General features: G+C 37.1%; 1 protein-coding gene across 1 annotated transcript in view; it reads left to right on the top strand.

The window, feature by feature from the left end:
- Nucleotides 1–3,798: 3,798 nt before the first annotated feature.
- ryr2a (ryanodine receptor 2a (cardiac)) overlaps nt 3,799–15,000 on the top strand; it is a 184,866-nt gene continuing 173,664 nt past the window's right edge. The window contains exon 1 of the mRNA XM_029456240.1: nt 3,799–3,908. Coding sequence (XP_029312100.1) covers nt 3,861–3,908 — 48 coding nt within the window. The 5' untranslated portion in view covers nt 3,799–3,860. The remainder of the gene's footprint in view (nt 3,909–15,000) is intronic.

Genomic DNA, 15,000 nt, shown 5'->3' with positions numbered 1-15,000 from the left:
TGAAGCTCGGATAACCGTGTCCTGACTCCAGCTCTGGAGCTCAACACATACATGAGATCAAACTTTCTATCTCACACTTGCAAATAAAGTGAATATGTGTACTTCCCAAAATGTTGAACTATTCAACAATTTTTTTTTAATGAGAACACCTTTAGAAGAAATTTGATCAGGAAAATAATGATTTTAATTTGGAAATACCTGATCAAAGAATCCATAAAAAATACTAGGAATCTGTTCTTGCATTAAGTGGCAGTGGTCAATACGTGTTTTAATTACAGTTTTATACTTGGTGGTAAGGACCAATTTATTTGCACTCAAAAAGTATTGAGCAAAACAGCCCAAATGTTTGAATCTTTAATTTATACCAAATCCAATATGTATAAAGGCAAATTAATTACACTACAACCCCTGGACAAATGTCGTTTTAAATGTGTTTACTGAATTCACACATTTTAGATGTGTGTGTTAAAGTTTATATGTTTTCATACAGATATATGTATTTAAGACATTTATTATTATTGTATTGTTCTTGTGTGAATCAGCATTTGCATGGAGGCTGGAGTGTACTAGCTTAAATACATTTGTAATGGTTTATGTTAATTACTGAAGTGCCAAAGTTTTTATTAAATGTTGCAATTCAAAAATAGTTAAATATTCCATTGATTTAAGAAAACTTATAACAAAAAGATGTATCTTTGTTTTCTTGTTGGTGCAAAATGCAAGTGTTATCACTAAAGCAGGAGACAAATAATGTTATTTAACTTAACATCAAAAAATCTTGTCTCTACTGACCTCCTGTGGTTTAACCTCTCACCTTGATGCAGTGATGTTGAGGTGTCCACACCAACCCTCCAACATCCCTGTTGTGTGGTTAAACGGGCCACAGAGCACGTTCTAACACAACCAACCACACCCATCAATGATGTCGGTTGCAGTCAGAGGGGAAACTTTGGACCACAGATGGCAGTCAGATCTGCTGTTCAGCTGCTCTTTAAAAATAATTTTGTTAAGAAGGCATTTGAACTAAATTACTTTTTTATAAAAATGTTTATTTAATAGATAAATAATAATTTACTTAGTTGTGTTGTTAATTGTATCAATAGAAACTGTTGAAGTACATTTCAGCCTCCAGACATCTGAACCTACAACAACCATTTACTGTATTTATCTATTTCACAGTGATACAGTCCCCTTGATAATTGCTGATTGTCCATTAATTTAGTTATTTCTGAGGGGATTGTAGAAGCCAATGTCCAGTCGGAGGTTTTATAAATACTTGTCTTCCAAATGTTACTGTGATGACATAAGAATGCAAATAATTGTGAAATAGGACACATTTATAGATCTATATGAATTACTATAGTATTTTATTTTATAAAGCAGTATGAAAATTCATCTGTTTCAAAAGTATTAAATCACACATTTTTGCTACCCAGTGCAGTTTTCATCAGAGTGAAGAACAAATCAGTATTGACAACAGTCAAAATGTTAAAAGTATTGAAAGTATTATTCAATGCGGGAAAAACCACGGTACCCCCATGTAGAGCTGACACTGAAACACACTTGAATGTAATTTATTTCTGACTTAATAAGAAACAAAACAACTATTGTGATGAAAACACAAATAATAAAAGATATGTTTGTTTTTTTCCTACCACTAAATGTAATTGTATAATTTTATAATGAAATACAGTGCTTTAAGCTCAGTTGTAAAGACTAAATTGAACAAAGCAGTGTTATTAAGTCTTATCTTCAAATTATTAAATTGGTAAACTGGGTTAACCCTTTGTAGTTAGCATCAATTTTAATTAACTCCCAGTGTACACCCATTAAAAAGACAGCTTCTCACACATTGAGGTATGGCTAGTTTTCAACATCAACAGCCACGTATTGTTGACATTTTACCAGGTATTATCGGTGTTGTATTGTATGTGGACTACATAACATACAGTACCTACTCATTCCATGATCGTGAAAAATGACAAAATGAAGGTACATTTCAAATTAGGTTTCTGTAACATACTGATTGAGGTGCTGCAGTGGCTGATAGTTTGTATGAAACCTTTTCTTTCATTTAAAAAACAAAGTTGTGAATAAATGATGGCATTGCAGACACTGTACAACGGGAGCAATAGAACAGTGCTTTTTGTTGAAAATAAATCATTTTACATTGTTTTTGTCTTTCTCTGAGTTTACATCTCCGACACTCGTAAACAAAAAATATTTTGATGTTATTTAGGGGGAAAACGGTTTAATGTCTTCTCTGGAGCTTTCTGGAGGAGCTTTATCAAGTCTGAAAAAGTACCCCGAATGATGTCAAAGTGATGTCATCTGAGGTCATTGTCGTCACACTCACAGCTGAACGGCTCCCTTCTTGCCCTGTGGGGCATAAATACTGCATCAAGCTTTGGGACGAAGATCCTTCTCTCCGGAAAAACGGGAACTGTTGTAATTTTTCTTAACCATAGTTTGGTATCAGCATCTCTTGGAAGAAACAGAACTCCGAAGCATCTTTGGTGGCATTTCTTTTTTTGTAAACTTCTTCTCGTGTTTATGAACTGCTTGGTTTTTGAAAAAGTCCCTGTACAAAACTTTACAATCAAATGAACACATCTACTGTTTTCTAGACTGAACACGGGTACATTAGATTGTTGTCTGTATGGCAATATTAAATGCCTATCTTTGTTTGAGTCGTTTACAAGTGAATGTTTACACATAACTATGTGTACACAGCGTCTTCCATGACTGACACAAACAGCATTGCACATGGTCAGTAAGGGCAGCTCGTTAAATCAAATCAAATGTATTTATATAGCCCAATATCACAAATTATACATTTGTCTCAGTGTGCTTTACAGACTGTACAGGTTACGACCCCCTGTCCTTAGACCCTCACATCACACAAGGAAAAACTTCCTAAAAGAAACCCCACAATTAAAGGGGGAAACATGGAAGAAACCTCAGGGAGAGACTGAGGAGGGATCCCTCTCCCAAGACGGACAGACGTGCAATAGATGTGTGTAACTCGGGATTGTTGTAGACTCGCTGTTGGAGGATTTTATAATCCACTTCCACTCCCAATATATGGTTAATATGGCCGACCCTCCAAGCGAACGCGATAACTGAGTTGAAGTGGGTTAGGGTGAAGGTGGCGGGGCTGGATTGGAATTGGGCCAGCGTTGTTGGCACTTGACCCACAACTACAAAAGTCAACATATTTCAGGGTGTGTTGCACAATGCTTAACATTTTTTTTCTCTTTTGAGTCCCCCAACTTTATGGAGATGCAATACTTAATTGTTAGAGAACGTATTTGCTAAATATAAAGGAAAGTAAGCATATTTTATAAATAGAAGTTATGATATGCATTTTTTTTTTAAGTAATGCAAAATTGTATTAGTAATACTTGTAATGAATTATATGAATATTTAGATACTTGCCTATAGCCTACTATATTTTTGGCTTTTTGAGCATTTCAACCTTCGTTTTAGGTAATGGCATTTTTATTTATTTTTTAAATAGACCATAAAAAATAGAAAAATACCAGATACATTTTCAAGAGACACATGCATTGGAATCATGACTTGGTATGAAAGGATTAATTTACTTGTTAACGGTCATGGCGGGAATGAGCTTCCATACATAACTGGCCGAGAGAGGGGGCAAACTGCTCGCGCGCGCACACGCACTTGCTCACACCTGTGCAGCTCCTCCCTCGATGAGCACGCGCCATCCAATGAGAGACGAGTTCTACTGTGCGTTGGCTTTTGCCGTCTCAAACACCCATACGCCGCCGCACGCGCACACCCAGTCTGTTGTCCACACCAGATACAACACAAGTATCTCCGTTTGACAGCTAACCATGGCCGAAGGAGGAGAAGGCGAGGATGAAATCCAGTTCCTGCGAACTGTAAGTCCTTTTTCTGTTGCTCTGAAGCCGAGTGCCGGCGCTGTGCTGGGTGTCACTGCGTCTTTCTGCTCGGCTGTGTGTGTGGTGAGGGCAGGGAGTTTACCGCATTAAGGATGACAGCTCCTCGAGATACTAGTCATTGGTCAGTCAGTCTGCATCATGCTGACAGCAGACTTAAAGGATGGGAGAGGTGTGAAAACATAATGACTGGCAGTAAGAAAGACAGGAGGTCAAGAGAGATGGAGGAAGGTGTTTTGATGTCATTGTCTCATAACGAGGAGTTGAGCAGCACACAGACTGTAGTAGCTGGTTGTGTGTTGGGTGGAAGCGGGGCGCAGTGCGGTGCAGTCTGGCTGCATGAAGTCTGCTGCATCTGCTTCACTTCAATTAGCTGCTACGCTAAAGTAATGCCACGGTACACTGTCTGTGTGTGCGGGGTCTTTTAATGTTCTTCTCATTATGAAGCAGAAGCTTGTACAGGACATGAGAGGAACGTGCATTATCACACGTGAATTCACTACACCTGAGTATTTGTTCTTTTTTTTAATGGAAGGGGGAGGGCACATAAATATAGAAATAAAAGTCTTAATATGTATGTAAGTTTAACACTAATTTAAAATGTCATCCTAATGTGTTGTCTTTTTCTGCCAGGGCAGACATGATTCCATTGTTTCCAGCATCAGTATCAAAGAATAAGGGGGTGATATGGATGCTTTAATATATTAAGGCAGTATTTTTTCTGTCAATATTGGGTAAAATAACTATGTGTAATGAGAGAGGAGTCACTTGTAGTGGCAAACCTAAAGAGCATTCTCACCTACTCTACACTTCCTCTCAGCTCTACAGAGCTTTTTTAATATCATTTGGTTTAATGCCTGCAACATACGTAACTGTTTGGGTTCAGTTTCACTGCTCTCATTAACCTGATGTGTAGCAATAGCAGGCTGGTGTTTTTAGTGAAAAAGATCAGATAAACCCACTGTACAATACCTGCCCAGTGCACTATGGCAGCAGAAGTTAGACTAGCTGGTGAACACAGTGGTGCGTTTAGCAGATAAAGAGCCAGATGTTTTTCCTCAGAAGTTGGAGAGCAAAACAGAGGAGTGAATATTGCTTTCACAAACAACAGATGTGTAAGTAATTATTTGCTAATACTTGAGGCATATGAGCTTTATAGGCTACAATATGTTGAATATGTGTGATTTTCAGCATCTTGTGTGTGCTGCCCTAAAAAGGCCATAAAAACAGATTAATGCAGCTTTAAAGTTGAAAGAAAAGGTTTGGGTTAAGATGTTAATCACAGTCTTGCTAAAAAAAAACATGCTGATTGACTGATTTTTCTAAAAACAAGACAAAATCCATGACATTTGAGTTTGTACAAATAAGTAAAGTTGAAACAATTTGTCGATGAATTGATTACTTGATCGAACTATTTTAATAATGGATTTATCATTTTGAGTAAAGGATAAATCCTAAATTATTTGGTTCCAGCTTCTCAAATGTCTATATTTTCTGGTCTTCTATGATAGTAAACTGAATATCTTGACGTTTTGGACTGTTGGACAAACGACTAACTGAATAATTGAGGCAATAATTCACTGATGAATTGATAATGAAAAGAATTGTCTGAAAAAAATAATTTTCTGCCATATCATTTTGACATTACAAGACATGTCCTTTCTTCTTTTTTTTATACTTTATTGCAGGAGCAAACATTAGTTTATATCCACTTACAGATCACGTTGTTCCTTCAATGTTTGGATATTTTATAGTGAAAGAATAATAGTACATAATATAGGTATTATATCATATAATAGTGTAGTATATAATAACGATAATAAAGAAAAATAAATAAAATAAAATAATAACCCTAATCCTACACATGCATACATACAGTACATAAGTACAATACATAAGAAAAGCAAAAGGGACACTTCCAAGTTAGATTGGAAATGTTTTCAGGCGAACAGTCCGCAGATCTTTGTAATTGTTTTAACTTACACATTATTACCTATTGAACACTCAATTTCATGTCTAATATAATTTCTCATTGGAAATGCATAATTTCATGTTTGAATATACAATAGCAATAAAGACTTTGCACTTGACTGTTCACATGCAGCTACATGTGAAACCAAAGCTTTCATTTAACTTTCCAGTCCTCACCTGAGTTCATCAGCCCTCATGAGTTCCCTCCGTATGGTGTCTGTGCTCAGGCATTCAGAAGGTATAGAGTATCATCTCTTTTTCCATGTGTTGATGTAGTTTGGTTTCATCGTCTGGGTATGTCCGACTGGGAGGGGAACACCCTGAAGAAACTGGAGGGTTTAAATATTTCCCCCCAGAAGGAGCTGTTAATTTGGCTGTGGAAAAGGATGTCTAGTCTGCTGCCTTCAGGACCCAGATAAACTGCAGAAAATGAATAGAAAACATTTGGAAACCAGTGTTTTCAAAAACCCTTTGGATTGATATCCAGATTTGTATGCATGACTCTGTGGTGAGGAAAGAATTACTGTAGTGGAGGTTTGTGGTTATTATACACAGTGGCTCCCAACAGGCTGTATACTCCCCATCTCAGCATAATGTCGCTGTAATGTGCTGCTCGCTTGGCAAAGAATGTCATCAAGTTGAATTCCTTTATATACTGGCTGAAGGGTCCAATGTATAGATTGGTGAGTAGTAGGACCTAATGTTTGTACATAGTTTTTTTGTAGTATTATAACAAAAAGGGAAGTTAAATTATTATGATACAGAAATGAAAAAATCTCATTAAAAAAATATCTGTTAAAAAAATCAAGGTTTATATATAATTAAAAAAATGTAAATAATATTTTGTTTAGTTTTCTAAAATAATAACTGCAGAAAAGGATGAACCTACATATTATAGAAAATGTAAGAAATACTAAATCAACCAATTAACTGATTTGTTGTTTGTCAGATAATTAATTGGCAACAATTTGGATAATTAATAGCTGGAGACATTCTTTAAAGCATACAGCTTGAGCTGTTTTTTAGACAAAGTAACATATTTCTGAAAACAGTGACTGACATTTTACAGACTATCAATCAGTACATTACAATACATACAATTTCTCAGAGTCCGATATTAATGATTGTTGAAATGAGGTGAATGGGATTACACATTGAGGACCATTAGTATTCACAGACGGTACACTTTTGTACACGTATAACATCAATAACAATCTATAATCCATCTCTGTAGGCACTATTTAAAAAAAGTGTATTTACATACAAGGTCTGTCTGTACTGATGCGGTAATGACTAGTCGACCAGTGGATCGAAATAGGGAGATAAATGCTGAATAGCCTGGGCTCTAACAGCCCATTACACCATTATCTCCCCTGACATTTCAGGGTCGCATTATGAAAGAATCATTAGACCGAGTAGTTAGTATGTGTTGCAGTCCAAAGCGTTCCCAAAACATCCAATAGTGCATGAAATTGAGCTAAGAAGATAGAAGCCTTTATATCACACGTTAACATATTTACTTCACCATGGCAACACAATCAATAATTCTGAATGAGTTGATCTTGAATGTCCACCTAAGGTTGATAATTATTTACCAGGTGATCAACCTTTACAATCTGCAATAACACACCTGATAAGCTGCATGTTTTTTAACCTCTCAGTATAAAGCAGTACATTCCAATATCAAGACAACTTTTAAATATTATATATTCAGTAGCAGTTCAAGATTGTAGTCAGTTTATTGTTTTCAAGTTAAATGATGATCATTTGTGTTAATAAATTAATCTTAATTGTGTTTTACTGAACAGTAGTGAAGCTGGACATAAATGCACTGCAATGTTTAAGTGTTGCTACAGCACAGAAGTGGAATATTTATTGAGATTATATATTATCCTGCAATCCAAAATATTTGCCAAAAGTCTATGGTAAGGTATTGAATACTTTTTTATTTGTCTGAAGTTTTATCATGACAATGTGTTCATATCAGTCAATATTGTATATATTCATCGCAATATAATTCATTCACTTGTTGCTAAACTGTGAGTCTCCTGTAGCCTAAAATCCTCCTGTGTGAGGATTCAGAACCCCAAAAAAGAAGAGAGACAATAGTGCAATCTACGAAGAGAAAATCTATTCAAGTATATCAATTCTACAAAAAACTTGAATCCTGTCAGTATAAATCCTGCAGTGTGAAATGCTTATTTCTTGTGTCAGTTATGTTTAGCGTGTATCCCTCATTTTGGACTGTACAAAAAAGCAGATGGTAATGTTGCTTGATGCAGGGGGGATGGACGTGTTTCTCTCACTGTCTAGCTGCTAGTTCTGTGGGATGGGTCTAATTTCTGGAGATTGAGATCTGTGTTGGATCGCAATGCGTCAGGTGATAAAGTGAGTGTGTGTTATTCCCTGTTGTTTTTTTTACAATATACAGTACATCACCAATCGGTTTTGTGCTGGCCTTTAAGTAGACTAGCCCAGTTCAGACTGTCTGCACCACTTTAAACTATTGCCACACCACCAACAACCACCATACTTTCCACAGAATAAGTGCCAGCTGTCACTAGATCATGTGTTTTCAGTATGCAATGTGCTGCTGCAGTGTTAGAGTTCTCTGTACAGTGTGGTTTTGTAAGAGTGGCACTGATAGTAAGGTGGATCCATCCACCTGAGAACATCTTACTGCTGCAGTGGAGCAGCTCGGAGGGCAGGCAGCATGTGAGGGCCACTTCACAGGCACTGAACCCAGGGAAGGCACCAGAGCACTCTGCTTCATTTAATACTTCATTAAGCGCAAGTGACTAATGTTTGGAAGTGCACTGCATCTTCATCAGAGTCAAATGGTATTGGCAGATACAGAAAGGAAAGAGGAAAAGGCAGTAGCATAGCAACACTTAATCAACAAGACGGTACAATTTAGTACAGACAGGAAAACTATTAACTGGACAAACTCATCACAGAAACAGAACAAAAAGTATTTTTCATCAGTGTTGTATGGTAATGACTGGGAATCAGTCTGACTGCACATAAAGTCCTCTAAAGTCCCAATTTCTGGGGTTGTAGTACATTGTTGCAGTTGTTGTTGATCATGATATACATGTCCTCTCATATAGTAGGGATGCAGGGTTACTGCAACATTGTCTTATTCTAGCTACTGTGTGTTTGTGTGCGTGTGTGTCAGTATTTTTGTTATGCATAGAAATTCTGAGCAGCAGCGTGGTGAGTATGACTTGACTGTTGTACTGATGGAATCAGTGCTGTGAAATGTTAGGCTGCAACCATTATTTTCTTTATCAATTAATCTGCCATTGTCTTTCTTGATTTGTCTATTAAACGTGTAGTGATGTCATTTTCTGAATATACCGGACTATTCTAGCTGTTGTATTATTTGTCTGTACCCACTTAGTCATTATATTTACATTACTGACGATTACTTTTTAAAAGTCCTACAGTGCTTCGCCCCAGTAGGTCACCTGGGTAAGCGGGCGGCCCTTTGCTGCATGTCATCCCCTCTTAACAAAATGTTTGCTTGAAAAGAGACTCAAATGATTAATTGATTATCAAAATAGTTGGGAGCGCAGGTAAAAATAGATAGATAGATAAATAGCAAATTACAAAACAGGGAAGATTACAATTATGATACAATATCGTTTAGAAGTCTAATTATAAAACAGGGCAAATTAAATAGAAGCCTTTAGACTTTTTCAAATAAAGGCCTGAGTCACTCTACAGTTGAGTTTAATAAATTGCCTGCCCATTATTTTAGAATCGACAGTAGTTCAGCCACCATTTGTATGTTTGTATCTGCTGTGGTTGGTGTTAGGTTTTTCAACACCAATGCTTTCCAACTTTATCACTTCTGTAATAATACTGTATATCCACACATTCACTGCAGACCAATATCAACAAGGTTAACTTCACAAAGACCACACTAGATTCTAAATAACAGATGACTGTCCTCCATGGACTGGACACACTGTTTCCTCTCAGTAAGGAAGTTGTATGTCCATTTTATGAGGGAAGGATTTACACCCATGCTACAGCATCCACCGGACATTGGTTTCAAACTTTAAGTTAGATGTAACAATTTGCTCAAAACATTTCATAATTTCTTACGGTAAAGCTATTGGTCTAACATAATTTCATTCTGAGGGATTTGTCCTTTTACGTAGTGGGATTATTTTCGACATTTTGCTTGACCTTAAAATTATTTGTGAGTCCATTGATGCTTGAAAGAGTTCAGTGAATATAGGGTTTAACTGATCACAACTTCTGTAGGGTATTCCCATCCATTCCATCAGGGCCGATGGATTTCCTAGTATTTATCTGGGAGAGGGTGCGCCACACCTCCTCCACCCTCTCTCCAGGGCTCTCATTACATGCGAAAAAGCAATTTAGATCATTAGCAAACTGATGTTTGTGCAGAGTTGGTCCGCTGTGAGTTCAAGCTCTACACTTAATATATTTTGTCCAGGTGGATCCATAGGAAAACTGACTCTTTAGTGATCACATTCTATGTTGAACAGTGATAATGGTTCTTGATTATCAGTAGTTTATATGGTACGTGAGCAACAAATGCGGATCATTATTTCTGATTAGCCTGACCTACAGTCAGTAAAGCCAGTGGTGATCTACATCAGCAATAGTAAATTTACTTCCAGCCTTCTCTGTATAGTTCTTCCTCCCTTCTGCCTCCTCTCCTCTCCTCCTGTTCCATCACTACCTTTCATCCTCCTCCACCCCTCCCTCTAATACTGCAACACTCCCTGCTAAGTGCACTTTGAATGCAGATCAATACATGGTTACTGGTGACTGCTGATGTCTCAGCACAAAGCAAACAGCATGGCAGCAGTGTGCCTGTGTTCATTTAATCTCTGTTACAGAGAAATGTCTGTGTTTGCAGACTGTAGAAATGGAATGAGCAAAGAATTCCAATGGAAAGCCACTGCAGGTCAATTAAAGAAGCACTCCACCTATAATCTATCTCTTGAGTATCAAAAACGTGCCCCTGTGGACCTTAAATACAAATGACCTGAGATAAATCAATTAATATCAATAAATATGTGTTAAATAACATTTAATAGTATGCTGAATGAAAAACAGTTTATTTGTGACGATTAAACAATTTTGTGTTTATGTATTTAGTTTATATTTTCATATGATCTAATCCACTGGTTCCCAAACTTTCTGTGGCCAAGGCACACCAAAGACCAAGCCAAAATCCCAAGGCACACCTGTGTTCATATCCGGGCAAAATCCCCTCTATAACATAGTTTTTTATTTATATTTAGGCGCATTCACATTCTCTCCTCTGCTCTGCTTCGCGATGGGCGACACATGCGCACATGCCTACAGTCAGAGACATATATATATATATATATATATATATATATATATATATATATATATATATATATATATATATATATATATATATATATATATATTGATTATTGATGTTTCAGAGTTTGAATTAACACATTATGAACAACCATCTTGATACAGATCCCTGAATTTGTTTTTACATATTGAGTGGGACATTTTATGATTGAAAAATCATATAGGTTTGTATGAGGCATTTTAACTAAGTGTTATCATGCTGTCTTTTCTTTCTGTAATGTTTCTTAACAGCAGGTGCTTTCATCCTGCTACACAGCACAGGGATACTTTCCCCTCGGTCACAAGCACTCACCTGATAAACCTTTCAAGGTATCTTACTATTCTGTAAGTTGATGAAAGAAACCAGCAGTGGCAGTGTAATATTTGCTGGTATTAGAATATGTCGGAGCAGTGTAAAGATATGCGAGGGTGAGGAATGTTTCAGAGAGTTCGGGCTGTGTTTAGGAGCAGCCATGCAGAGCTTGTTTGTGTAAGTATAAAACTTACTGTACCCATTCTGCCACTTCAGCAGTGTCCTAAATTCATCAAGGGAGCTCAGTTCCCCATGTAAGGACATGCTGACCGGCCTGTGTAGCAAAACAACTTTTTATTTACATACACTGCTGACCTAGTTAGTATACAATTGAATACATAAATAAAAAGAAATTAAAAAAATAGGTAGGAGCCTAAATAAAAGCAGCACATGCTGAGGAAGGGAGAATGTAAAACATAAAAGTATAGCAAGTATCAATCATAGACTGTATAAGGGGATATCGATCCATTTAAAGGGATAGTTTGGTTGTTTTGAAGTGGGATTGTATGAGGTACTTCTCCATAGTCAGTGTATTACCTACAGTAGGGGGCGGTCTGCACGCCCCCAGTTTGGAGAAACAGACTGGAGTACTGGCACAGAAGCTGAGCAATGTACTGCTGTGCACGAGGCCAGAAGCAAAGCATATTTTAGCCACCTAAAAGAAAGCCCCACCTCGAAAATCAATATCAATAAATTTAAATACTATTCTAAATAATTCTGATATTAAATTATGTCTGTCCATATATAAGTTATATAAATCCCTGCACATGTGCACAAGCCTGAGCCACAGATGGACATAGACACACCCTTAATCACTTTTTGCATTTCAATACACCAACTGCCCACTAGTGTTTAGACCTCTCAATGAAAAGAGCAGTCGTCTATTACGTTACACACAGCTGTGGCTTTATATAGCTCCTGTAGCATTAATTCATCACATGTACCTGTGCACCACCATTAGCAGTGACATCATCATCATGAAAGGTAATCAATTATTTAGTTTATAGCACATATTGAAACAGACATCACAAAGTGCTTCAAAATAAAGGTTACATTTAAAAGACCATAACAACGAAAAATGATGCATTCAATGGGAAATTAAAAGAATGATAAAATTAGGTACAGAAAAGTACCCGACCCCGGATAAGTGGTAGACGATGGATGGATGGTACAGAAAAGCAATTAAGTTTATTGTGTATTGTATAGTTTATTGCTCATTGAAGAAACGTGTTTTTGACAAGTCAAAATCAATGAAAGGAAATGGACAGTGGTTTTATTAGGCTTTTTGAAGCAGCCCTCTGTGTTTGTTGAAATGCTCCTTTAAATCAAAACATAACAATATACAGGGACGTCTGATGGACAGGGTGGGGGTGGGGGGGGGGGGCATGCATCAAGGGGTGAAATGGCAGTGGAAAAAGCAATAGTCCTCCATCATACACACACACACACACACACACACACACACAAACGGATGAGCTCTTTTTTACTCAATATGAAAGTTTAATGACCTCCCTCTTAGTTTCATAAATGTTATGTCTTCTCTCTGAGCTACACAATTCCCTTACATACCAATCAACCAAACAATTCAGCTCAGCCCCATCAACACAGTGTGTGATCGGTGCTGACAGGGCGTGGTGCACCGTCCTCTTGTCTTTAAGGTCGATCATACCATATGAGTAAGAGAAGCATCAATCTGTCAAATCACTGTCCTGGTCTGTAACATTGGAGCATGTTTGCTGTTTAAGTGATAGCATTTTGACATTCAGACAGAGGTGACTTTTACGTTAATGTTTATCAGCTTTATTCAGACATTGCAGCACATTTACTGAACGTAGAGACAGAAAATATATAATTATTTGGGCTGATTATGACTGTATGAGGGTTTGTTATCCTCCTCTTTCCTGATTACACCGCATGGGGAAAAGTTATTATAGACTGATCTGATCTGTAAAGAATCTCTGTAACAATATATAAACAGCTCTTTCACCATGGGTTATTTTAGAGTTGAAACTAATGATTATTCTTTATTATCAATCAATCTGCAGATTATTTTCTCTATTAATCAATTAATTGGTTAAAAATGTGGCAAAGCTTCTTGTTTTGTCCAACCAACGGTCCAACAGTCCAGACAATTTGTGACATGTTTTCTATCTAACAATTAGGACTCTTAGCATTTTCTGTCTGTCTGACATTTAAATGATTGTGCATGTTTTTTTGTGTGAGGTTTAAGTGAAGGCTCTTCATAAGTCAGTGAATAATCACAAGCTTACTGTTGATTCATTTCTTTAGCTATTTCTGGTTATGGTCTCCGCCTCAAGTAGACCTACACAGGTACTGTCATGACTGTCTTGAAATATATTGAGTATCACAGAATCGCCTGTGTGCCTGCACGTTTGTTATATTGGGGAGCATCTTCTAAATGTATAGCATGGTGAGTTACCTTCTCTTCCCTGTGATGTAGATGCTGTAGTGATGTCTTACTGAAAACACTGGTTATCTGCACTGCACTCAAACTACAGACCAGAGTTCATAAAGAGACAGTACTAAGAGATCAACATGTTGAAAAACAACTTCCACTGGTTTCATAAGTATTGTGTACAGTTAGCATTAACATGTAGTTATCTGGTTGTTGCAAGCTAGAATGCTTTCCGCTGGCGAATTATCTACAAAAGTGAATGTAGCTTGTTTAGGAGGGTTGAGTGTGTGAGTGCAGTTACTGTAGGTAAAGAGGGGTTTGGGGATGCTGTTAATAAAAAAAATTTTTGTGTGAGAGCAGTAGGTGAGTATAAAATGTTGTATTCTGTAATTATACAGAATTTATCAAGACAAAAAGTAAACATGGAGGGAATGTTTGCACCAGCATCTAATTAAAAGCAGATCAGAAAACAGAGGCTTCTCACTCACTCACTCACTCACTCACTCACTCACTCACTCACTCACTCACTCACTCACTCACTCACTCACTCACTCAAACAAACACACACAGAGTCAATCACCAGAGTGGTTGACTGCTCTTCTTCAAGTCTGGTCAGGTTCAATTAAACATTGTATGCCACTGTTAAATAATTCAAAAGGAGTGGTGAGGCTGATTGGTGGATTCATAATTAATGTTGGACAACATATTGGTCAATGCACTGCTGTGATTTAGAGCCTGTGTCTTTGGTTGTTACTTTGTTTAATTCAGGCAGCAACCTCTGTTCTGAAGAGTGACCCTTAAACGGAGGTGCCTTAAACCTGCATTCTTTCTGATGTCCATTAGGTGGCGACCTCCCTGGTGCAAACATAATTCAGATTTTATAGATGTCTTTGAGAAAATGACGCTACGTCTCACTTGATTTATAACCTCAGTAAACATATTCTAATGAGTTTTTGATCTCAATCGCTAGTCTCAAGTCTTCTTCAATACAGCATGAT

Source organism: Cottoperca gobio, chromosome 19, assembly GCF_900634415.1.
Source record: "Cottoperca gobio chromosome 19, fCotGob3.1, whole genome shotgun sequence".
Taxonomy (NCBI): domain Eukaryota; kingdom Metazoa; phylum Chordata; class Actinopteri; order Perciformes; family Bovichtidae; genus Cottoperca; species Cottoperca gobio.
This window is presented reverse-complemented; position numbering and strand designations above follow the sequence as displayed.